Source organism: Strongylocentrotus purpuratus, unplaced genomic scaffold (assembly GCF_000002235.5).
Source record: "Strongylocentrotus purpuratus isolate Spur 01 unplaced genomic scaffold, Spur_5.0 spur5_scaffold_14, whole genome shotgun sequence".
In the NCBI taxonomy this organism is placed as follows: Eukaryota; Metazoa; Echinodermata; class Echinoidea; order Camarodonta; family Strongylocentrotidae; genus Strongylocentrotus; species Strongylocentrotus purpuratus.
The window spans coordinates 34,708,244-34,734,952 of NW_022145599.1; the positions used below are offsets into that span (position 1 = coordinate 34,708,244).

Below are 26,709 nucleotides of genomic sequence, written 5' to 3' on the forward strand. Positions count from 1 at the left end.
AGGATTGGAGACACATCGTTAAGAACCTGAATGGTAAAGATTCAGAGCAAGGGTGAAGTGCTAGTAACCTCTCCCCTCTTAGCTCCACGAAGGAATAAGCGTTAATAAATAAACCACAACAACAAGGAAGAACCGCGTCAGTAAGGGCCTGAATGGTAAAGATTCAGGGTAAGGGTGAAGTGCTTGCAACCTCTCCCCTTTAGAGAGCATAATAGCGTTGATAGTGTAGACTCTCTTTAAAGCAGGATACTAGTTTGAGTTAAAGATTTAGATCTTACAAAGCATGCACTCAACTCAAAAGTCTACCAAACACTACAAAGCGTGAATGACTACGCCAAATGAGAACTCATAAATTGGACTCAGTACGAACTCAGTTGAAAACAAAGTATTATTCTTATGCAGTTATTTATGTGCCAATTAACCTTTCATTGAAACAGGAAAAGGGAGATGTTATGTATTGGCATCTCATAGCCAAGGATTGTAACACTTGGCATTCCATACATATAATAAAGCATGCTACACACATGACCTAAAAGTATCACTTGTGTCTGACCGAATATGTTACAACGCTGACAGGTCACTATATTTTTGTCCAAAGTATTTTATTCAAATGAGACACTTGCTAAAGATTAGAAATGTAACATTCTTATGAGTACATTTTATAGGTGAACAATAATTTTCTGTTAATAATATAAAACAAGCCAGTGGCAGATTCAGGGAGAGGGTACGGGAGGGGGGGGGGTCGGCCCCTCCCCTGGGATAAGCAGGTAAAAACACGTTAATTTGACCTTTATTTGGAGACGGGCCCCCTCCCCTGGTGCTCAGGGGGGCACGGGGGGAATTTGCAAATTTTCGAGGGCAAAAAAAAAAAATATTGCTCCTATATAACCCCCCGCTTATTCACCGGCTGGCTACTTTCTCACAAATTGGGCCCCCTCTTCGTCCCCTCGCCTGCCGCCGGCGGGATCCGCCCCTGGAGGCAAGCTCCCGACCAGCGCCTATATGCCTGGCTGGGCCAGAACCCCCCCCCCCCCATCCCATCGGTTGCTAGTATAATTATAATAATGTAAAATGAATAAAACACGCTCGATGTAAAGATTTAATGGGGAGGGCGACTTATCTTTACGAAAAATAAAAATCGTCGAGAGGGGGGGGGGGGGTAAGGAATAGTATTCATCTTTTTTTCAAAAAAAAAATGAGGGGGTTTAACCCCCCCATACCCTCCCCCCCCCGCCCCCTGCGTAAGCGCTTGCACCAGACCCTAACCCTTCACCCCCTTATCCCCCCCCCCCCTTCTCATAGCGATGCCCTTGGAGTTGGAGGATAAGCCGAGGATAAGCTCTCCAAAGGAGGAGGAAATTAGACAACTTTCAGCTAGGCGCCGCGGTAGGCTCCATAGTAGTATCGTCGTATATTTTAATCTATGAAACTGCTGGTGCAAAAGACTACACGCGAAGTTTATCTTTCGCATAGCAACACAATTCAATCGGAATGGCAGAAGAAAGGTGAGCATTGAGCCTTAATATTTATGTTTCTATCTATTGAGAATGTGATATTTTGTATTTAAATGATAAACAAATTATCGTTAGTATTTACTCCTCCCACTTTTGTGCATTTTCATAATCAAGATGTGTGATGTAAACCTGAATTTTGTTGTTGATCCGTCACGAAATGCGAGGTTGGGGTGAATCATTGAATGATTAGATCATTAGCGGAGGCGCTGGCGACTACACGCCCCGCCGCGGCTGGGCCTGTGCTTTGCCTGGCCTCCGCCTCCTGCCCACCTCTGCAGTTGTAGACCGAATTTTTCTGTCTCTTTCGTTCGTTAGCCTCTGATTTGGGTAGGTCGGCTCTCTCTTTAGAGACAGAACAGCCCCATACGCTGTAGTGGCCGCGCGTTTGTACTAAGAAACTATAATGTGGGGTTGTTTAGCTGTATGGTTAGTACTCAAATGAAGACACATAGAGAAACATCAGAGTGAAGTTGCAATCCAGCATGACTGGTTATATTGTGTATAGAAGAGCCCATACACCACAGTGTACATTAACTGTGTGTATGTGTGTATAGCATGTAGCATTGAGTCAATGTATAAGATCACATATTACATCCCCCTTACAGAAAAATAAACTGAGTCCATAAAGTCCAAACTTGAAGTATCCAAAGATTAAGTCCTATCAATAAGTCAATTTTTCTGGCTTCTTGATTACCCGGCCACTGCGGGTGGTCTGCTGGTGGTTGGGGATTGGGACCGGGTTTGGGGCAGGGTTTGGGGCAGGGGTTGGGGCAGGAGAACCTCTGATATCGGGCGTTGGATCAAGCGTCATCTCTTCGCGTGTATGAGGATCGGGTGTCTTGGTTACCTCCTCATCATGATGGATACGCCTGGGCTCAATATCAGCGAGGTGTTGCCGGTTTCTGCGTAGCACCCTTCCATTAGGCGTCTCGACGAGATATGACCTAGGCTCATGGCATTGCTCACGAACAGTAGCTGTTATCCAGTGACGTGATGTCTGGTCTTGGACTCTCACAAGCTGCCCAGGTGAGAGTGGTGCTAGGTCATGGGCTGATTTGTCGTGATGATACTTCTGGCTCTGCTGTCGAAGCTGCATACGATGGTTAACATCATCACGACCAGGGGAGTTGTTGCGGATTCGAGTTGGTAAGTTGTCCTTCATCTTCCTCCCGTAAAGAAGCTCAGCTGGGCTTGGAATGCGGCTGTCAATTGGAGTGGCACGGATACATAGTAGAGCCATGTTGGGGTCGATACCACTCACTTTAGCTTTCTTGAGCGTATTCTTGACAGTTTGAATCATTCGCTCAATGAAGCCATTTGACCTGGGGTAGTGGGGAGAGGATGTAACATGGCTGAATCCCCACTGTGTAGCAAAGTCTCTGTATGTTGAGGAGTCAAAATGTCTTCCGTTGTCGCTAACGAGTCTTTCTGGAACTCCTTGTTCTGCGAACACCTGACGGGTCGCATTGACTACTGCAGCACTGGTACACTCTTGAGGCATTTTCCGGATGAAAGGAAACTTTGAGAAGTAATCTGCAATGATGAGATAATGGTTCCCTTCAAAGTGAAATAAGTCTGTACCTAAGACTTGCCAGGATCGTGTGGGTATCTCGTGCTGGAGAAGAGTCTCATGGGGCTGCGAGGGCTTGTACTCTTGGCAGACTGAGCAGCCTTTCACCAGGACCTCGATATCGTCATTGATTGATTCCCAGTACACAGAAGCCTTAGCCCGAAGTCGTGTCTTCTCGATACCTTGATGACCTTCATGAAGCTTGCTCAGTATGTACTCCCTCATGGAGTGTGGAATAAGGATTCGTTCACCATTCAGGATCAGTCCATCCTCAACTGCAAGTTGATCTCGAAAGGCCCAGTATCTCTGCAGCTGCCGTGGTAGCTCACGTCTCTTCTCTGGCCACCCTTTCACAATCACCGTCTGTAGTGCTGCAAACTCTGCATTCTTGGCTGTTTCCTCCTTCAACTGACTCAAACGGTCTAGAGCAAACTGTACAAAGTTGATTTGCAGGTCAAGGTGGATGTGTTCTGGAGGACCAAGAGGACGTCTGGATAGGCAGTCAGCTACTGGTACATCCTTACCAGGCTTGTAGACAATTGTCAGCTTGTATGGCTGTAGACGAAGGAGCATACGCTGGAGTCTAGGTGGGGCCGCTGCCAGGTGCTTATGCTGGATCATCTCCAGGGGCTTGTGGTCCGTCTCAACTATGAAACTTTTCCCGTACAGGAAGATGTGGAATCGTTCACAGCCGAAGACCACTGCTAGCAGCTCTCGCTCTATGTTAGCGTACCTCGTCTCTGCATCACTGAGGGCCTTTGATGCAAATGCGATACCCTTTCCATCCTGCAGTAGAGTCGCTCCCAAGCCCTGCAGAGAAGCATCTACCTGCAGTACCGTAGGTTTGTTAACATCAAAATACGCCCGAGTTGCATCGTGACATACCTTGTCACGTAAATCATTGAAGGCAGACTGGTGCGTTGGAGTCCATTGGAATTCAGCGTCCTGCTTCAAAAGACCACGTAGGCTTGCAGTCTGGGCTGAAAGATTTGGTATGAAGGGGCTAAGGTAGGTTATCATACCAAGGAACTCACGAAGCTGGCTCTTGTTCTCAGGTGGAGACATTGACTTGATTGCCTCGACCTTGTGAGGATCCGGATGGACGCCATCTGCATCGTAGATCATACCGAAGAAGGAAATCTGGTTGACCTTGATGCTGCACTTGCCACTGTTGAACTGCAGACCGTACTTCACAGCTTTGGACATGAGGTGGTGCAGATTCCGATCGTGCTCTGCTTCACTCTTGCCGAACACAACAATATCGTCAGCGATCCCTATTGTGCCGGGGCAACCTTCGAGGATTTCGTCCATTCGCTGCTGGAATACATCCTGAGACATTGCTAGACCAAAAGGCATCCTGAGATATCTGTACCGTCCAAAGGGACTGTTGAAGGTAGTCAGAAGTGAACTGTCATGGTCGAGCTTGATAGACCAATAACCGTTCTTGGCATCGAGTTTGCTGAAGTGTCGAGCACCTGATAGCTTGTGTATCACCTCATCTGTCGTGATAGTGCGATAATGGCAACGTCGAATAGCTCGGTTGAGATCCTTGGGATCCAAGCAGACCCGGAGTTTGCCATTCGACTTCCTTGAAACGGCGATGCTGCTGACCCATGCTGAAGGCTCAATGACTTTAGTGATCACGCCATTAGCTTCCATGTCATCAAACTCGAGCTTCAGTTCATCTCGTAGGTGGATTGGGCACCGTCTAGGAGCATGGACAACAGGCTGAACGTCTGGATCAAGAACAATACGATATTCTCCTGGGAAGTTGCCAATTTTGTCAAACTGGTCTGGATACTGCCTTACTAGGTCATCAGTAGAGCTTATCTGTGCTGAATGCTTGATCTCGTTGATGCGTGTGTGTAGAGTAAGCAGCTTCAGCTCCAATCCTGTGTCACATCCTATGATCGCTGGACCCCTGGACTCAACGATGTAGAATGTAGCATAAAGCCAAGTTGAGTTGTTGAAACGACAGGGCAGCCGAACCGAACCGAGGTGCATCACTGGTGTTTCGTTGTAAGCGAACAACCGTGCACTTGAATTATGCACTGATTGAGGGTGAGGAACTCCATCCTTAGTGAGATGGCCAGGATAAATCCCACGAAACATCCGAAGAGGAAGTGTGTTGCCCTCCGCACCGGAGTCAACCTTCGAACGCAGTTTCATTATGGTTCTCTCATCCCGTCTGACTTCCACATACGCTATTGTTAGGTCGTCCCTGTCATCCACCTCTACAGCACTGATACCTGACACAATAATTCGATTGAATGACAGGACATCCACTGCGTCATTCAGTAGTGGGACCGCTGCTGCTGCCTCAATATTGCTGGTGCTGTGGATGGATTGCACCTGCTTGCCTCCACGATGTGGCGTAGCGTATTTAGCGTTCTGCTTCCACTTCTGGGTACTTGAAGCTGGAGATCTCCCAGACCGCTGTGTACTTGGAGCTGGAGACCGACAAACACTCCTCCAGTGATTCAACTTTCCACAGCTGTTACACTTGGTGCCATAAGCCGGACATGCTTCCCGTGGACTGCGAGCATGATTACCACCACAATTAGGACACTTGTTACTAGTGTTAGTCTTCCGACGAACTACATCAATCGATGCAGGCTGAATATGTGTCTGTACTTGCGCTAGTTGAGCCATGTGCATCTGCGATGCTTCAAATGTTCTACTCAGCTCAAGCATCTGTGTAAGAGTGAGGGACTTGTTCTTCCCTAGAAGATCTTTCTGGAGCTCAGGATATCTAGTGCCTGTGATGAACTGCTCAATGATGCGTTCTTGGAGCTCAGTGTCATCACGAAATTCACAGTCATATGCCTGCAGCTTCAGGCGCGAGATATAATCATCTGCACTTTCCCTCTCCTTCTGCACATATTTCTGAAGGTATAGCCTGGCTACACGGAAATTTGCCCTTGGCCTCAGTTGCACAAAACTTGGCCAAACTTAATCCCTAATTTTGATATTTTACCGGATGCGTAGACCCTATCCGATGCATTTAAAGTCCTAAATTAGCTAAATACTTAACTACTTCGGTTCCACTTACCAACTTGACTGGAATAATCCGTTTAATGGTCCATTTTTAGGAAATTATGGGTCAAGATCGACATCCATGAAGAAAATCTTGCAGCCGAGTCTCATTCTTTCTAGTCTACGCCGAAGGCAAAATGATTATAACGGAAAAACTGTGCACGAGCTACGAGTTCGTAATGACATGCACAGTTTTTCCGTTATAATCATTTTGCCTTCGGCGTAGACTAGAAAGAATGAGACTCGGCTGCAAGATTTTCTTCATGGATGTCGATCTTGACCCATAATTTCCTAAAAATGGACCATTAAACGGATTATTCCAGTCAAGTTGGTAAGTGGAACCGAAGTAGTTAAGTATTTAGCTAATTTAGGACTTTAAATGCATCGGATACGCATCCGGTAAAATATCAAAATTAGGGATTAAGTTTGGCCAAGTTTTGTGTAACGTTTCTTAGTACAAACGCGCGGCCACTACAGCGTATGGGGCTGTTCTGTCTCTAAAGAGAGAGCCGACCTACCCAAATCAGAGGCTAACGAACGAAAGAGACAGAAAAATTCGGTCTACTGCAGTTGATGAGAAAACTGACTAGAGTCTAGAGTAGAGTATCGAGTAGACCTCTAGACACTAAATCTCTCTGTAGCACATTTTTTCTTCAAAATTTTAATTGATACCAAATAGTCTATGAATAGATCTAGATCTAGGAGGTCTAGTTAGTAGAAGATTCATATTTAGACTAGATCTATGATTATGACCGATTCAGTTAGATCTATTCTAGAGTCTAGACCCTATTCAGGAAAATTGTCTCGCAGTCACATCTCGATATTTTAATCATGTCACTTTCATGACACTATGACGACTCTGGTGAGTAGAATTTACTTTAACACAATTAACAAAAAAGTAAGGCTGAAGGTGAAGTAGGCCTACATGTAGGCCTACCGTAGACACGAAGTCGAAAAGCACATCATGCCTAATGACATGGTGCACTGCAAAATTATTTTTAGACTTTGGAGACATACATGTATTGCTAGACTTTCTCCCGTATTGGAGATAGACCTTCTAGATCTAGCCTAGAGTCTATTTTATATTTTTAGGGTCTAGACTATTAGATTCTAGATTTTTTTAGCTTGCAAAACAACACCAATAATAACATGAATATGAACAAGGCAGTTTTCCCTGCCGAATTTTCTGCTTAATGTTAGCTCAGTCTGAAAGCCGTCAGAATTAATTGTGTCATTTGAAAACAAATCTCAATTTCTTTTATTTTTATTTTATTTTTACAGCCCCACATATTGATGAAAAATTGACTTTGATGGGTTTGTTTCATATGCCCTTCATGTATTCTGCAGATCCATGCAATGTAAGATTATAGATCTACCTGTAGTTTTTGATTAACTGTGTTGCCAATTTGCCATTACATTTTGACAGACCTTCAAGTAAAGAGCAAATGGAAGCTGGCAACATGGACGAACTACCGGCTGATGAAGCACAAGGGGAACCTGGTGAGTTGATGGAGCAGTGTGTGCATGTTGAAGTTATCATGAGAAATAAGATCCATATATACCATTTGCTCTCAATGTTAAAATTGTAAACAGAATAGGGTCTTTAATGATAATAAAGGTACGTATCAAACTTAAATTTCAATTTATTTTCAAACAGAGTGAATTGAATTGATCTTTGCATGTCAGCACTCATCAGGTTTTACTCTTATTTTCATGATTAAAAGATCAGACCTTTACTTTTTTCTAGTAAAAAAAATTACAAATCATTTTGATGATGGGAGAGTACAATTCCTTGAATGATTATTAGTTACATTTATATTATACACATATCCACTCCATGTGGATGCTCAAAACACCTACAAAATACTATAATTACCCTGGTTGTAGCATAGCTTCCCAAGACACTAAAATAAATATTTACTAGGTGGTTTTGAATAATTTGTCATTACTTGATATTAGGCTTAAAGCTGAACATTCATATATTTTGTATCTCTTACTGTTATTTTACATTAAATGTCTCTTTCACTAGGTAACCTACATGTACATAATTTATGAAAATATGTTTGATAAAAAATCATTAACTCTTACATGTATGTGACGTGAAACCAAAGTAAACAATCTCCACATTCTTCCTAAATCCTTTTTTTTTTTTATAGGAAATTTAGTATTGATTGTTATAGTAGTATGTGATCTAAAAGGTTATCTTTTCTTTTGTTTCCCTAAACCAGCCCCAGGTGAGGAGGATCTAGCAGTAGAGGTAAGTTTGTCCTATATTAATTTCTTATTCACCTTCTAAGAAGGAATTACATCTCATGTGGTGTATTGAAGAAGAGAGAAAGGAAAGACACCACTCTCAGTAAATGCTGGTGGTTGGTTTGTTGTTGCTCTTGGGCATTTAAACCCCCAAATATGTCAAAGAAATATTTAAAGTGTATCTGTTTCTACAAATGAATAAAAAATGCTCTGTGTTTATTTTTCCTTTTAGCTTTCTTTCTTAACTTAAATGGAGTTTAGTGGAGAGTACCTGAAAATACAGCAAATGTCTTTGCCATTTCATTAATGAACAAAGTCATAATGTGCAATTAGACAAGTTGTGGTTTATTTTGTCTTCTAGTCAAATTTAAGGGAGAGAGATGTACCTTTAAACCTATATTACCCCTGTATAAAGACCTATTAGAATGAGAATGATTGGGTTAAATTTATATTTTGAATTATCATTCATACATTTCTGAATCTCTTTATAGGAGGCTGCACCTTCCCCTCAGGCTGAAGAAAGGCCTGCATCGGGAACACAGAGACCCTCTTCTGGTTCACAGCGTCCCCCTTCTGCATCACAGAGAACCCCTTCTGGTACTGAAAGGCCCCCCTCAGCCAGCCAAAGACCCCCTTCAGCTACCCGCACACCCTCTGCAGGGAGACCCCCTTCAGCCGGGAGTGGGAGACCACCTTCTGCTGGCCGGCCCTCATCTGCCGCCAGACCCCCATCGGCAGGTGCGAGACCGGCATCTGGGTCTAGAAGATCAGGGTCTGGTGCACAGAGGCCCCCATCTGGTGAGAAGAGATCACCTGTTCCACCCCAAGCTTCACCCACTGCTTCGCCCCCAGCCACGCCCCCAGCTCTTCAGGAAGAAGTTACAGGTCCTCCTCCACAACTTGAACCTGAACATGCAGGAATGCCTGAACAAGGTTTGTAGGATTGTTCTAAAACGATTCTTGTCTTTTTAATTTCAATTGTTTGTCGTACAGAATTTGAAACTTTTGAGTCACCATGGTAGATGTGAATTTTTGTTCACTTTACTCATTGGCATCACAGCTCTAGTACTTGATTATTTCACCAGCTCCCTAATTAATTTGTATCCAGCAAGAATGTTCACAGTTTATTGCGGGGGAGGGGGGGGGGGGGGGTTGAATGAAGCTCCTTTTCAGAAATTTCTTGCTTGATATGAGTTAAACCTTTTAAACAGCTTTGGTCTTTTTGTTATCAGATTAAACATAAATTTGAAACCTATTCATGATGATTATATATATTCTAAAATCAGGCTATTTTAATTTGAAGTAAAATCAGTTACACTTCCTTTGGATCAATTGAAATATCTTGTGTTTGTGGTGACTTGCAGATGACCTTCCCCAGGGTTATACCAGCATCCCTCCCATGGATACCGCCCAGATGATGGGAGGAGAGATGGAAGAAGAAGACGAGGCTGAGGAGGAGGAGGAGTACCAACCAAGGTTTGGAAGAGGAGGAGAAGATGATTATGATGACTCTGAGGCATCGGATGATGAGAGTGAGATGGTGGTCCTGGATCCAGAACATGTAAGTTTGACATCTCCATGGGGGTGTTTCACAAAGATCCTAAGTTGAACTTATCTCTAAGATGGACTTAAAAATTATGGAAAGCCGTTAGCATCTTTGAAAATATTTTATAAAAGATATTTTAAAAGGTATAAAATGTTGATTCAAATCATTCATATTTTCTATTATCAAGGAGATTTCATATTCTTGATGTGGAATTAATGAAAAGTCTAAAAACATGAAGTTTCGCTTTTGAATATATTTTATTTTAAGGCTACAAATGGCTCTCCATAACTTTTAAGTCCAACTTGGAGTTAAGTTCAACTTAGGATCTTTGCAAAACAACCCCATGACATGTTCTCTGAATATGGAGGATGATATGCTCTATTTGAATAAATGCCATGTGGATGTAGCAACCACAGAAAGCACTGCCTATGCAGTGTCCTTTAAATGAATGAATATATATACACCAGCAGAAAAATAAAAAGATATTGGCAAAACCTCCAATATGCTAGGCACATAGAAGAAGCTCTTCAAGTGTCGAGTTAGGGATCATGCTAATTTGACATTGAGAAGCTTACTTCCAATAATACTGATACATTTACAGTAACAATCAATTTTTAAAGATTAGAAAAACAAAGTACATGTACTCTATTAATTTATCTAAAATGAAAAAAAGAAGAAAAAAAGCAAACTTATTGAGATGCTTAGAATACTCTTGAGCAAACGTGACTTTCCTTTAAAAAACACAAATTGTACCCAGGAGAACTGGATATATTTTGGTAATTAATATTTCGGATTTCACATCACATCAAGCAGTGTCAAAACCCTGCTTATTTTAAAGCCCCACTGTACTTCTTGTAGCTACTTGCTCACTCTATATAGAAACAATGCCTAAGCGGTGCCTGTTGGTCCCCCATCATGATCCTCTTTTTTTTAAATGTTATTTGGGAGCTGAGTTGATGAGACAGCCACCTGTCAGTGACCTTGCTGGGTGGTCTAATCCCTCCTGGCCAAACTAGTACAGACGGGCTTTAAAGAACCCATGTTCTCCATGACTTTGGAGTCTGATCTTAAATCCGTTGTCATGATTTCTCCCACACCTAGCCCCTGATGAAACGCTTCCAAGATGCCCTGAAGGGTCACCTGACCAAGCAGATGGAGAAGGTTGATCTGGAGGTGAGGGAGCTGAAGGAGGCCCTCAAGGGTAAGCTCGGGGACAGGGAGGAGCTGGGTGTCAATCTCTACGGCATGCAGCAGGAGCTGGCCAGACAGCAGACCCTGCTGGAGAAGAGACACGACCAGATGGGACAGCTCTCACAGATGAGGGCACAATGCGAGGAGCAGCTGAGGGAGGTCAGGGACATGTATAAGAAGACACAGCAGAATGTCAACACCCAGAGAAAAGAATGTGAGTATTAAGCTCAGGGTCTCGTTTGTGTATATATGTAATCCCTGGAAAAGCTGAAACACTGTAAATGCTAATTAAAGTATAGGTGACCAGCTTTACAAGAAAAATGAAAAAGTTGAAGAAAATGAATAAATAAAGAGGAGAAAAAAAAAATAAAAAAAAATACAGAAACATGAAATAAAAGAGACTTCACTGCCTCTCCCCCACCCCCCCCAAAAAAAAAAGAAAGAAAGAAGGAAAATAGAGAGGTATCCAGTCTTGATAGTTTTGATCTTACTGGAATATGAAGAAATAAAAGGTTTTAAATTAATACTGGAAGGAAGTATGGAGATTTAGAGAGAAAGAAGGAATGTTGTAATACAATAAAATACAAAAAAAAATACAACAGCCTTGTGACTTCTTCCTTTGAGAGGTGCACAAAATTTGTAAGTAATTGGAAAAAAGAATATCTTCATGTATGTAGCAGAGATACTTCTCTTCTTAATTCAAAGTATGTCAGCATTAACTTTCAACACCTTATTCATGATTTGAGACCTAATTCTGAGAAAACACATTTTAGTCGTTCAAACTATGCACCTTTTCTTCTTTTATAGCCTCTGCGCTCCAGACTGAAGTTGAAAACCTTGCCCTTCATCTCTACTACATGACCAATGCTAAAGAGGATATCAGAGGAGACATTGCTGTGATGCGTAGAGCAGCAGAGAAGGCTGACACAGAGGTCTCCACAGCAGAGGAAGATAAGCAAAAACAGGTAAATTGATTCAAATTGTGACATAACCAGGGACTTGTTTCACAAAGCCTTTTTTCAATGAAAAAATAATGACAAATCTGCTGATAACCAATCAGAAGCAAGAATTTCAATAGCTACATGTAATAACAACAAGTGTCATTTGTCACTGATAACAAGTTATGTGAAATTGGGTCATGACCAGGCAAGTTTTTCACGAAACCGTCAAAATTACAAGTTCGCCGACTTCTCATCTTCTTCTTCTTCTTTTCTAGAAATCTAATCCGCCTCCTTCAATACTGAAGATTCCTGCAGAAATGCTTGTATTAAAATTAACAGGAGTTTCAATAAGGTGTCTGTGAATTTTACCTCATGACGGTTTTGTGAAACGGTGCCGTAGTATATTTGATCCATGAGCTATCTCTGATAGCTATTTAACAACAAGCAAGAAAATAGATACATCAAGCTCAGAGGAGATTTGGAAAATAATCCATATGAGTATTGCCTGAACATGTGTACACTTTCAGTATACTGGTACTAAAACCAATATTTGTCAGTCAGGCCTCGCAAAACAGGGAAGTTTGAATACTGTACCATGTGCAATCAATTTTGGTTCTCAGCATATCATTGCCTGCTTTCAATGATTTGCTTATTTCACTTAATTAAGTTTCATATTCCAATAAATGATCATATTTTCAGGACCTCTATGTTGACCGCCTGACGGAGACGGTTGATAAACTAAGGGAACAGATAGCCCTCTATGAGGCCCAGAGCTCAGCTCAGGGAGAGGAGACCAAAGCAGCCAAGGAAGCTCTCTCTGATGCAAGGATGGAAATTGAGGTGAGTTAAATCATGGTGGTCCTATGAGTCATGACTGACTCCAGAGTGTTCTATCTTGAGCCATACAATGAGCCGAGATGAGTGATAGACCTGTTTACTGTCTTTAATATACCCTTGGTTCATCTAAGCTTTGAGTCAAGTCAGATTTACATAACTCTAGCTTGGACATACATGCAAGTTGGCTTACACCCTGATACAATGTTTTTTGTTTTTTTTGGTAAAGCTCAAATTGACCATTTTTTTTAAAGAAACAGATAAGACTTTGCAAAGTGCTGTTCTACATGTACCTTGTAGACATAAATAATGAAGTGTTCCTCAATCCTTAGTGATGTCACAATGTTTATGTGAATGAATGAATGTAACTTGATTTGTTCAGTGGGGAAAAAGGCTATGTGCAAGGCAAGCAACTGAAGCAAAAAAAAAATATTAGAAAAATTATTTTAAAAAAAATTAAAAAAAATTCATTGCAGATTCACAAAATAAGGTACTGCATGTGTAAGCCTGTTTGAAGTCAGATTAACATGTAAATAGAATGAAAAATATAAAACTAATGGTGTTCTCTTTAGAATCATATTCAATATTTAATTCTAATGTTCAAAAGCTACTCTTTCAGTTTGAATGGCAATGGGAATACAAATAATTGTAATCTTGCTTTTGTTTTTCCCTTTGCAGTCCATCAACCTTGAGAAGAAGCAGTTGTTTCAGCAGTGGAACAGCAGTCTGATAGGAATGAGACGCAGGGATGAAGCGCATGCCGCTATGCAGGAGGCTCTCAGGTAGGCTCATCATCATCATCATGATTTTCATTTCATGACGTGTGTGTATGTGTATTTGGGTTTTTACAGACGTGTATAAATCAGATATGATTATTTACGTCTGGGGACTGACCTTTAACGTCACCATCCAAAAGACGTGACTCAGTTTGAAACCTGCCTCCTCGGCTGAAAATTTCATGACGATTTGTAATATACCTATTTATATGCTTGTGTATTTATCTATTTTGTTTTTGCTGCTGTTATTTGTTTTATTTTTACCAAACAGGCCCTCATGGAAGACCACCAAATTGGTGATATGTGCCACCCTGTATACTTGTAGAAATAAATGAATAATGTGTCTGTTTCAATGGAAAACTTAATGACAATAATGATGATAGAAATGAACCCTTTTTACCCTCAAAAGACACCCCTAAGGGTATTGGTGAATATATGAACTGGACAATGAAGTGAAGACCGGAAAAAGTGAGGTTATAAATCCATGAGAAAAAACTGAATAAAAAAAACAAAAAACCTGTTCCTCCAGAAGAATGAAATATATTGAAGCCCCACTGCACTACGTATAGCTACTTGCACCCTCTATAAAGCAAACAACGCCTGATTGTTGACCATTGGTCCCCCATGGTTCCCTTCTTATGTTAACTGAGAGCTTATTTGATGAGATAACCACCTGTCAGATAGTGCAGATAGCCTTTAAACAAAATATCATTACCATCAAACTATATTTTCTTGCTATTATTGACAGTCAGCAAAAGCAGCACATCATGTCGCTGGCCACGGAGATCGAGGGCTACAAGAAATCCATCATGAAGGAACAGGAGAACAACGAGACCCTGACCCTGCTCCTCCAGAAGAACGAGATTGATATCAACTCACTGAGGAAGCAGATCTCAACCAGCCAGGATCGGCAGGAGAAGATCAAGCAGGAGTATAGCACCTACTCACGTATGCTGCATGAGACAGAGCAGGCCCTCAACAGGGCAACTACAGTAAGTGCATTCTTCATCCTGTTTTTTTTTCAAGAATCGATAACAAGTCACTCGTCAAATGTACATATTTGTAAACATATCTTCACTTTGCACAGTATTGTTGAATGTCTTCATTTTATCCTCAACTTTTATAGTATTGATAATTTATTACATATATGTGAGCTGGCAACTGCAGTTATACATATTCCTGAGTTATCACCATTGATGAACTCCAACTTTGCAGTTTCCGTATATTGTTACATTTTCACTCGTAGTTTACTCACATGACCAAATCTGTGGGACTCACAGTAAGCCTTCAAATAAATCAACCAATAAGCCAACCAATCAACTAACTTATTGTCATCTATATGTACATCATGCTTACAGAAAATTGTGCCTATATATATATATATATATACTTTCACTAAATTTGAATGACTAAAGTCTCTAAATTTTGAATAAATTGTTTTAAAGATTGGGCAATAAAAAAATCTTTTATTTCTTTCCTTCTCCCTCTATAGGACCGTACATTGAGAGTCAACGAGCTGACTGCCCTGAGGAAGCAGATTGAGAGAGAGTACCAGGAGAAGCTAAGGCTTGAGGAATCTATCATGGACACTCTACGCAACAAGCTCACCATGGACAAGGCTGCCCACTATGCCAAGAAGATGGCTGGTAACATCCGCAAAAGCATCGCCGATCAGGTCAGTCTAGCTTTGGCAGTCCTGGGACCCGTTTCACAAAACTTGTCATCAGTGACAAATGACAGTCTTTGTTATAAGCTACTGAAATCCTTGCTTCTGATTGGTTATCAGCAGATTTGTCACTGACTTTTGTCATTTGTCATTGAGTCAAGAGTAGTTGATGCCAGGTGATAGTGGGTTATGCCTAGAAAGTTGTGATGATAGTCCAATCCAAGAATTACTTATTTTGTTCCTCGATCAAAGGTGCCGGCGATACTGAAAAACACAGAAAGCAGTGCATGATTCATTTGAGAAGCACTTGCTTTAGTGGCTAGTTGTAGTCAATTTTGATTAGCTTTGTGTGAAGCTAAGCGACAACAATAGATAGCAGATCTTTAGACTGAAGACTTATATGTCTGATGATCACTCGATAAAGAATAATATGTGACTTGATTCAAATTGTTGGATTTAAAGGATGAAACTCCTCTTCTTCATTTTTTTATTTTCATGCTAATAACACTTTTTTTCTCCTTGTTATAAATATAGGAAGCTGCTAAAGCTAAGGTTGAGAATGAGATCTCTCAGGACACCCTAGACCTGTCCAACACCAACACCAGGGTGGAACAGCTACGTAAGTCCCTCAAGGAGCTCGATGGAGAGATCCATGAGAAGAACCAGATCATCAATCGTAGCGAAGGCGAGATGGTCAAGAGGAACGCCGTCATCGAGCGCAAGCAGGGACAGATTGACCAGTACAATAAGAAGATAGAGGCTGCGATAAGCGGTCAGGGTGTAAGTAACAGTGTGGTCCTGTATGATTTTCCTGTGCTATGAATAAAGGTTTCATTGGTAAAGGATCTAGTGCAAATTTGCAGTAGGAACCACAGTTCCTTGTAGTAGGATATTGATTTGAGAGTCAGTTGTATTCAATTTAAGCCCAGGAAGTGCACCACTGTGCAGACTTGTTATTCTGTAGGTCTTTGCACAAGTTTATGATGTAAAATTTAAATGTATATGTAGCACAATCTTAGTGATCATAATAAGTTCTCAAAAGCTCATATGGATTTCTGATGCTACATGTACATGACAATTCTATGGTATGGAAATGCAATCTTTTGCAAATTATGGGGGAGATCCACTCAAGAAATAAAAGCACTGTCTGATTTTAATTAATAAATGTTGACTTAATTACACTAAGTTTAATATATTGTGTAGGAATGGTGTTGGAATGTCAATACTATGCGTCATTCAGTTATATCAAATCCTATAAATATATTTTGTGGCTGTGTCTCATGTAGGGTGAAGAGCTGGGCCCTCTAGAGCAAGAGGTCAATGCCCTGACCAAGAACATTGACACCCGGACACAGGAGATTGCTGACCTCCAGCAGTTCTGGCTGAGGCAGCAGGGTGAACTGGTCAAGATGACCCAAGACAAGGATAACCAACAGATGGAGGTGGACACCATGAAGAAGGCTCTCACCATCCTCCACCAGAAGAAGATGAGGATTGAAGGTAAGCAATAGTGGTGATGTGTGGTGATTCAGGACAGGGATTTTTTCCAGGGTTAAATTAACATAATATTCTTCAAATTGGCCACAGTAACATTTTTGTTTTAATGCTACATTGTTCTAATAAAGTACAATGTTTCTGAAATCAACTATATCGGTAAACAATTTGTTGAAAAGTTGTCTATTTTAATTGAAAAACAGTGATTTGAACCTCTCAATATGTTGCAAATTCAAGGATTTTAAAGATTATTCTCCTTTTTAAAATTCCTGGCATTAAACACAATGTGGTCATTTAACAAAAACAGGCACAATGCGTGCATCAATTTATGCCCTGGTTTAGTCTTTAGGGCTCTGAATCAAAAGTTACTGAGCCAAACCACAAAGAAGGCAAGGTGGCCCAGTGGTCGGTAGAGCATATGCCTGTCGAACCAAAGATTGTGGGTTCAAATCCAGCAAGGGTGGATAAATGAAGCCTGAGTCATGTGTTAATGTGCCCTTCCCCTGTTTCATAGTGATCATGGCAAAGTATTGCTGGGAGTTGCCGTGCCCAATAAATTCAATCCAATTAATTCGCAAATCAATGCACTATCTAATAAATGTAGGTGCATACAGTGTGGGAACAATAACATTCTGTTCACCATTTGAAATTGCAATTTTTTTTTCTTACCAATAAACAATTAAAATTTGTTAAACATGGAAAAAATGTCTGTTTTTCTCCCTCTTCAGGTGAGATTGAAGGGCAGCTTTACGATCGCAAGATGGTGGACAAGAGCATTCAGAACATGCAGAATGACATGCTGAAACTCAACCAGCTTCTGACCCGGGAAGGCAAGATCAGACAGGATCTACATCAAGATAATGCTCTCATCGAGAATGACTTTGTGCTCTCTCTCAGGGTATGCTATACATCAGTAGTCCTTAACCTTTTTTTGCACACACCCCCACCTGACTTTTCTTTTCAGAGGTGTTACCTCCCATTAGACAATTCTTGGCCCATGCCATTTAAAACCAATGTATGCCCTTACTAATTGCCCTAGTGTTTGTTACAGCCATCAGGTTAAGAAACCATGCTTTAAATTGTCCCGTCTACACTATAGACAAATTGTAGATGTTTTAAAAACTTATTTGTTGTTACACTTTTTCCCCTTAAAATTTCAGTTTAGGATTTAATGAAACTTCTGATTTTTGTTTTATCCTCTGCATAAACTTTCACTCAATCAGCAAAATCGCTCAAATTGAAGATGTTTGAAAGGCGATTAATCTTGATCTCTAAACTCATTATCTTGCAAGTACAATAGGTACATCAAACTACCTTTGCTATTCTTTTATTCTCTACTTCAATTTTTATATTTTTATATTTGATTTTGGCAGGAGGCTGAGAGAGAATCTCTTGAGATGCAAGGCAAGCTTGATGAACTTGGTGAGGAGAAGGAGAGACTTCTCAATAGCTTGGTAGAGGCAGAGTAAGTATAACCAACTTCACTAGCTAAACAATTAAATCTATGACAATCTAAAAACTGTACATAATAAGAGCTTGATTCCAAAAGGAGCTAAATCCACTTTTGATGAAAATTGAGTTATTGATATCAGAACTTAAGTACCTGTCATTCAACAAAATTCTTTACCTAAATTTTGGGAGCAATCATGAAAAATGCACCTAATATCATTTTTTATGCCTCCGTTACGAAGTAGCCGGAGGCATTATGTTTTCGGGTTGTCCGTCCGTCCGTCCGTACGTCCGTACGTCCGTACGTCCGTCCGTCCGTCCGTACGTCCCGTTCTCGTGATCGCGTTATCTGAAGAACCGATTGATGGATTCCTGCCAAACTTTGGTCACGTATGTATCTTGCAGAGCCGATGAACTCATTAGATTTGGGGGTCACGAGGTCAAAGGTCAAAGGTCACAGGGCTCATTATGTATGCAAAAACAGCTCGTGATCGCGTTATCTGAAGAACCGATTGATGGATTCCTGCCAAACTTTGGTCATGTATGTATCTTGCAGAGCCGATGAACTGATTAGATTTTGGGGTCACAAGGTCAAAGGTCAAAGGTCACAGGGCTCATTATGTATGCAAAAACAGCTTGTGATCGCGTTATCTCAAGAACCGATTGATGGATTCCTGCCAAACTTAGGTCATGTATGTTACTTGCAGAGCCGATGAACTGATTAGATTTTGGGGTCATGAGGTCAAGGTCAAAGGTCATGCGGCTCATTATGTATGCAAAAATAGCTTGTGAACGCATTCTCATTAGAACTGACAGATGGATTACTATTTAACTCGGGACATCTTGCGGAGCCAATGAACTGAGTAGATGTTAGGGTCATGAGGTCAAAGATCAAAGGGTCATATATGTATATGAGAAATTGCTTGTAATCACGATATTCTGAGAACCTGTTAATGGATTACAATTGAACTTGAATTTGAAAAATTTCTTCTGTTTTGGTTTGTAAATTGCTCTATGACGGAGGCATCATTTCGACTGCGCGCAGTCGAAGTTCCATCTAGTTCCATAGATGACTACAAAATCTGGTAAACAATTTCTTTTTTCTCAGAAATTACAAAAATGCATTTTAATAACTCCTTTTGGCATTAAACTCTTCATTTATTTACCTAAGAATGAAGAGATGAAAATCATATGCTCTGGGGATTACACAGTACAAAATCAAAGAGAGAATCAACCAACACTTATTGACAATTTTGTTGTTGTCAGTGTTTACGCCAGATCATGCTAGGGGAGAAGGAGACTCAGTTTTAAGCTAAGGCTATAGTAGACTCAGAGCTTGCATGGTCAGGGTTGGTTAAAAACACTCAAGCTTCTATTTGAAAGTCAAGAAGACCACCACTTTTAACTTTTCCTGCAATTAGTGTTTAACATAAAAAGAGATCATATTGTCTCTCCTCTTCGGGCCTTCATCAACATTTATTGCTATGTTGTTCTTGTGCAGACGTCAGATCATGCTTTGGGAGAAGAAGACTCAGCTTGCCAGGGAAGCTAAGGCTACGGTAGACTCAGAGGTCGGTCAGGGAGAGATCAGAGCCATGAGTGCTGAGATACATCGTATGGAGGTAAGTCATATCAAACTCCTTCTATACCACCAAAGTTTTGAACAATTTCGTAAATGAACTTTCAATTGTTAAAAATTGACTTGAAACACTTTGTTTCACTGATAAATTGGGTATAGAATATCCACAGATGTAAAGCTTCATAATAGAAGTAAATAATTGCTTCCATTTTCTGAAAGAAAACTGCACTTCCTGTAGAGGCATGGTGGTGTACTTGGTTGGAGGAGCCTGTAGGCAGGTGGGAGCAGGATCAATGTCATTGATTTTTGGATATATACACTTTACAACAAGCTATGTTTATAATTATTTTTGCTCAGATTTTAATAACAACTATGATCATCGAACTCCTCATTACTAACCGTCGTTAGTTAACTACCAACCAGCTGATTACGCCAGGAGATAATGAAACCAGGCATTATCAACTCCATTTCCATCTCCTCTAAAACCTTCTAAGTATACCTAATCCATTTCTTTCATTTTCCTTTCTGCTGTATTCTTTTCTTGACCTAGGTGCGTCACACCCAGCTGATGAAGCTCCAAGAGAAGCTCATCCAGGACATGGAGAAGGCCGTATCCCGTCGTGATACCATCGTGACCCGGGGCGACGCCCAGTCTAAGATGAACAAGAAGGTAGAGACCAAGGGAGCATTCCAGAAGAAACTCCTGGAACTCAGAAAGAAGATCAAGGAGACTCAACAGGTACGTATCCATGTCCATTGGCCTGTGAAGCATGCATCTTCCTGTAACATAATTGGATACTCCTGGGTCCTGTCTCAGAGTTAATATTAATTGATATCAGCAACTATGGACGTAAGAGATAGGAGACTACAAACTTGCGATTGATTTGAGGACTTTCGATTCATTTAGTTTAATCACAACTGTTCATAAGACGGGGCCTCATTTCATTTTACTAGCACGCTAAATTTTATAAAATCTCAAAAGACTTGTCTGTTAAAGAGTCATATTCTACTCAAGTTAGAAGACTTAGATATGTTAAAATTACTAATGGATATATTGTTTCAAACCTATAACATTGTGTTTCGACTACTTTGTAAAGTGCTCTCAGTCCTGCACTTTTTATTTGTTTACACTGAGCTTTACATTATCAAATTTACATGTTCTCTAATCCTGTCAATAGAATTTTAATAGATCATAATACAGCATTTATTATGCGCCATCGATCTAGTAAACTATTCTGAGGTGCAGAGGGATAGAATTAGAATGAGATACATAGAGAAATGAGAAAGAAAAACACAAAAAAAACAATTTTCTAAACAATATGTAAAAAATAAAATACCAGGTTTAAGTTCTTTTGATGTTGCATCTTAAAGACTGTCAATATACTGGGCCAGAAGGGATTAGACCACACAGCGAGGTCACTGACAGGTGGCTATCTCATTAACTCAGGTCTCAACTAACATAAGAAAAAGAGGATCATGGGGGACCAACAGGCACCGATTGGGGAAGTTTTCTATATAGTGGGAGCAAGTAGCTACAAGTAGGACAGTGGGCCTTTAATTTGTCTTTTTTTTGCGATATTAAACAAAACAAACAGTTCAAAATATTTCTTCTTACTCGATATAATTTCTCTCATTCTTGCTCTTGATTATTGAAACAGGATGCAAATGGGTGTGACAATGACATCGCTGAGCTGCGCGGCCATCAGCAGATGCTCAACCAGCAGCTTGATAACAAGCAGAGAGAGTTCCATGAACTACAGAGCATGGCCGATACACAGGATGGTGATATAGAGAGACTGGTTGAACTCAAACAGAAGGTAAACATGGCCGGCTGGCTCAGTGAGGCCTCGGAGTCAATACTTCCTAGTAGGCTTATTGCCTCAATAATTCATTGGCTGGCCGTTAAAGGCTGTTACTGCCATTGACTATACATAGCTCCCACAGCCTTCTTACAGTCAGCCAATGATTTAATCTCATTACTAGCGAATCGAACCAATATTTTGATAAAATACATTATATGAATTGCAAATACCTTTATAGCCCACCTACGGGTCGTTGCAAAAAAGTTGAGTCGCGATCAATTGCAAATTTGCAATTAATCGCAAGACTTACACTTGAATTTGGAGATTTGCATTTGATTGCAACTTTCTTGCAACGCCCCACTAGTGTAGTAAATAATTGTATATGGAAGCATTCAAATACTTTTTTCTGCTCTTTCAGAGAGAGAAAACTGGATAATAATAATGGTGGCTTCTTATATAGCGCACATGTCCGTCATGTTGTGACGCTCCTGGCGCTGCCCCGATTATAAAAATAATTCCAAAGACACAACCACAAGGTTTGGATTCACATCCATGATCATGTGAGTGAAAGCACTATCTGATGTGGTTTTGAAAGTATATGAATTGTTTATTGCTTTTCAACTTGGAATATAAGAGAAAATAATCTTCCATGAAAGTTTTAGAGAAATCACGATAACTATGAAATATTGCTTACGCATTTGGACTGATTTTGTAACTTCTAATTTGGAAGATAAATGGTACCTTTCAATTTCTCTATCATAACCCTTGGTGGTAGTTTGAGTTATGCTATATACAGTCAAACCTGTCTATAGCGACCGCCCAATTAGGAAAACACAAAAAGTGGTCTTTGTAGACAGGTTCCTTTAGTACATGTTTCAATGAGAAACCATTTTAAAGGGGGAAAAAAATGTGGTCTTTGTAGACAGGTGGTCACTAAAGCAGGTTTGACTGTATATTAATTGAGTAAGTCTTTGACCCCTATGACCTTCACCATCTCTCTACCATCCCATTAAAGGGAGTGTAGCCTGACAAGACTATGTGTCTTTCCCCGTTGCCTGACTCAGGGCCAATCGGGCATGTGCGTGCATCATACGCGAAACCGAAGAATGAGGAGAACTGTCTGTTTCGCGAACGCTGACCATGTAGAGATTAAGTCGCCGACTACCGTTGATCAAGTCCATTTGTTTAAGTGCAGTTGTCCAAAAGAAGACGTAGATGGCGTCAACCAGTATTTTCCAAGCTACACGGCCTTTAAAATCTCTTTCACTCTTCACTCTCCCTATTCTGAACAGAACCTTGGGGACATCGTCTCCAGGCAACGCAAGGTCAAGAACTACCAGGCCCTGAAGGACGGCAAGTACACACTGCTCTGCAAGACGGAGGCTGCCCTCGAGGCAGAGTCCAAGAAACAGCTGGACAAGATGCAGACTGTTGCTACCATCGCTGACCGTCTCATCACTGAGTTCCCGCAGATCCAGCCGGCCATGCGAAGCGTCCAGATGGTGCTGAGCTCAAGGGGTGCAGCTGATGATGAGTTATGGTAAACAGATCAAAGCATCTCTAGCGGGTACTACAGTTCAACCTCGTTGTAACGATCTCCCAGGGACCAAGGAAATGACCTTGTTATTATGAAACCTTGTTATATCAGGGCTACAACACAATAAAATATAAAGAACTTGGACCAACAAAGTTGCTTTGTTATAACATTATTTGTCTTTTTCTATAGAGGTCCCAATGTAATACCACTCTGAAACATTGATATGTCATGAAGACTTTTGATTTATGATGATTTAAAGCAAAAGCTGCCTTATTGAATTTGATGCCAGCTGGGGGAAAGCTTTTGCTTGGGTTTTTAATAAACACTCGCTACCCAGATATAACACTGGAATTGGATGCACTGTTTATGGATTGTGTATCATTGGTATAGTATTGATCATCTGCTGAAAGCCTTTAGAAACCTCCTAAAGATTTACTGTACATAATTGTGATACTCAATATATCTTTATAGATTCTCACGTATTTATTGTTTATATGACAAAGATAACAATTTTCGGGACATTCCCCAACATTTAAGTGCTGTCTCGTGTTCCAACATGTTTCCTTTGGCTCATCTCAATCATACTACCGTATTCGATTGTATTCATGACCTGAACAGACAGATATGAGGTTTTCATGCTTCTCCAGTTAATTTTTATCCCCACTATAATTAGGGTACCACATACATGTTGAAACCATTTGTCAATGTGGTATACCTAATATGGCCATGCACTCTGACTTGTTTCATCCCAACAGGTGTTTTATGATAGAATGCAGGTGTACATGTATGAGGGATAAAACATTGTGACAGAGATCATTCAAAGTGATAAAAATATAAAGTAAGGATTAACAAATGCCCTGAAAATGGAGAAACAAACAAAAGTAATCCGGTACAATATCGAAAATCACAATATTGAATCAAAATGAATCACAGAGTTTTTATCATTTCCTCACATTACGTCACATAAATTGTTAATCTACAGTACATTGTGTTCGATAAGGTAAATATCACGCCATAAGATTAATGAAGATGATCAATCCAGAAAAATGCTAAATAGAATAACATTGTATTGTCAAAGCGGAGAAGCCTATAAGAAATATTAGAACAAGTGTATAGTTTGACATCAGAAATTCTGTGCTTCATTTCACTATTTTATGAAAAACTAATGAAATTTTGTGTGTAATTCATGATTAAAGAATTTTGTAGTAAAGCATCGTCATACATCACATCTCTCTACACCATACTACAGAAAGGTAAATTAAAGAATAAAACCACCTCTTTCAAGTTTTAAACAGTTTGATAACTTTTGCAACAAATTATCTGGAAGAAAAGGTTGTGTTTTAATTCACTGCTTTTCAAGCTGGATTCCATTAAAGAAATATGTGCTACACCACAATTATATATGCAATAAATGAAATGTTATGTATATCCCATGTGAATGAATTTCTCTATACCTTTGAATTGAATTTTAGATTCTTCGCATGGGTATATCTGTAACTTCAATATTTATTAATGGTTATACTATGTCACCTTGATACATGCAAATAGACTTTTTATTTATGATCTCCATATAAATACGAAATAAAATTCATATTCTTTGAAAGAGAGTATTGTAATGTTAACAATGGTAGTGTAAATATTTGTATATACCTGAAAATGCAGAACTATTATATGTATTACATGTGTGATGAATGGAAGAAAAATGTTTATATTGTATGTACTTGGATCTTAATAGAGCATATAATATTCAGCATTGCTGATATTCAACGCCTATCAATTTACTTTTCAAAAGAATTTGTGAAATAAAATATTGAATGTGTACAAATCAGTTGGAAAAAAGAAATCTTTAAATCTAATTCTTTGTTGTGTTGGTATATATCTTTGACATTCTGTCTGCCTTTCTCTCTCTCTGTCTCTTTACCTAAATACTTCTGTTTCTGTCTCCTTGAAGTCAGTCTGCTTTTCTCTCTCTCTCTCTCTCTGTCTCTCTCTGTCTCTCCCTCTGTCTTTCTCTGTCTCCCCCCCTCTCTCTCTCTCTCTCTCTCTGTCTCTTTACCTAAATACTTATGTTTCTGTCTCCTTGAAAGTCTGTCTGCTTTTCTCTCTCTCTCTGTCTCTCCCTCTGTCACTCTGTTTCTCTCCCCCTCTCTCTCTCCCTCTCTCTCTCTCTCTCTCTCTCCTCTCCCTCTCTTCCCTCTCTCTCTCTCTCTCTCTCTCTCTCTTTACCTAGATACTTATGTTTCTGTCTCCTTGAAAGTCTGTCTTCCTATTTCTTTTTATTTATCTGTCCCCCTTTCCCTTTATCCATCAAATGTGGTATTCTGAAAATGGTGTCATTATGAATGTTTTAAAATGATCATAACACATCAAAATCATAAGGGACTGCAAGTGCTACAGTCAAAATAGACCTTTGCAAGCATCAATGATAAGTGTTGATTTCAATCAATTTTAGTTTGTTATAATTAGGACTATTTGGCATTGTTTTCCTTACATAAATATAGTTTTCAGAGTACAGGCTCTAGTCTTTTCTCTTGTCATTCCCCCCCCCCCCCCCGCTCCCTCTTTCTCCTCTAAACCTCTCTGTCAATTCTTTTCTCGAAACTCGGCCTGAAGTCTCGTCTATCTAGTGTGACTACTTTTGTTGTTGCTCTCGCTGATCTCTTTCTCTTTCTCATTCTCCCTCTAGTGTCTCTCTCCAATACAAAATAAGATAGATATGTAGAAAGAGAGGGAGAGATGGAGGAAAAAGTGTGTGTGTGTGTGTGTGTGTGGGGGGGGGGGGGGGGGGGCCCAGGACCAAAATCCAGTTGAAACCAATTGGAGCAAAACCAATTGAAACCAGTTGCCAACTGGTTTCAATAGGGAAATTGGAACAACTGGTTCCAATTGAAACCAGTTGCCAACTGGTTCCAATTGAAACCAGTTGAAACCAATTGCCAACTGGTTCCAATTGAAACCAGTTGAAACCAATTGCCAACTGGTTCCAGTTGCCTAATTGGTTTCAACTGGAACCAGTTGTTCCAATTTCCCTATTGAAACCAGTTGGCTTCAATTGGTTTCAATTGGTTTCAACTGGTTTCAGTTGGTTTCAGTTGGATCCAATTGAAACTTACAGTTGGCATAAACTTAATTAGTTATAAGTTAATTAGCTCTTGCACTAATTATCGCTCATGTCAACACAGAAGCATTGTTATATGTATCTACATTAAGTACAATGTAAAAGGCATTATAATATGCAGACCATATAATATACTTAACAAGGATGGCATTGCCATTATATATGTTTGTATTTGATGTATTTTGTACATGGTTAGTGTTTTACTAATCAACTTTTAATCTGTGTAATTACAAAAATATGTTACTAATGAACATGCTTATCATTGCTAATTAATCTTTATATTTATCTAAAACAAATGCATTACTTGCAAATGAAAATTAATTAATAAGTACATTGTAAATCAAAATAAATTACATAAAACATTGATCTGCACACAAGCAGATAATATGCAAATTAACTGGTT

At 40.1% G+C, this 26,709-nt stretch overlaps 1 protein-coding gene across 1 annotated transcript; it reads left to right on the forward strand.

The window, feature by feature from the left end:
- The first annotated feature begins 1,392 nt into the window (after positions 1-1,392).
- On the forward strand, positions 1,393-25,027 carry LOC590722 (coiled-coil domain-containing protein 40). The gene is made up of 19 exons (XM_030984823.1): positions 1,393-1,505; positions 7,547-7,620; positions 8,349-8,377; positions 8,865-9,306; positions 9,738-9,934; positions 11,021-11,324; positions 11,918-12,075; positions 12,751-12,891; positions 13,564-13,667; positions 14,410-14,653; positions 15,154-15,336; positions 15,862-16,107; positions 16,614-16,827; positions 17,550-17,719; positions 18,195-18,286; positions 19,772-19,892; positions 20,400-20,588; positions 21,508-21,666; positions 22,944-25,027. The coding sequence occupies exons 1-19, from the start codon at positions 1,492-1,494 to the stop codon at positions 23,193-23,195; spliced, it is 3,333 nt and encodes a 1,110-aa protein (XP_030840683.1). The 5' UTR covers positions 1,393-1,491; the 3' UTR covers positions 23,196-25,027.
- Positions 25,028-26,709: the final 1,682 nt, after the last annotated feature.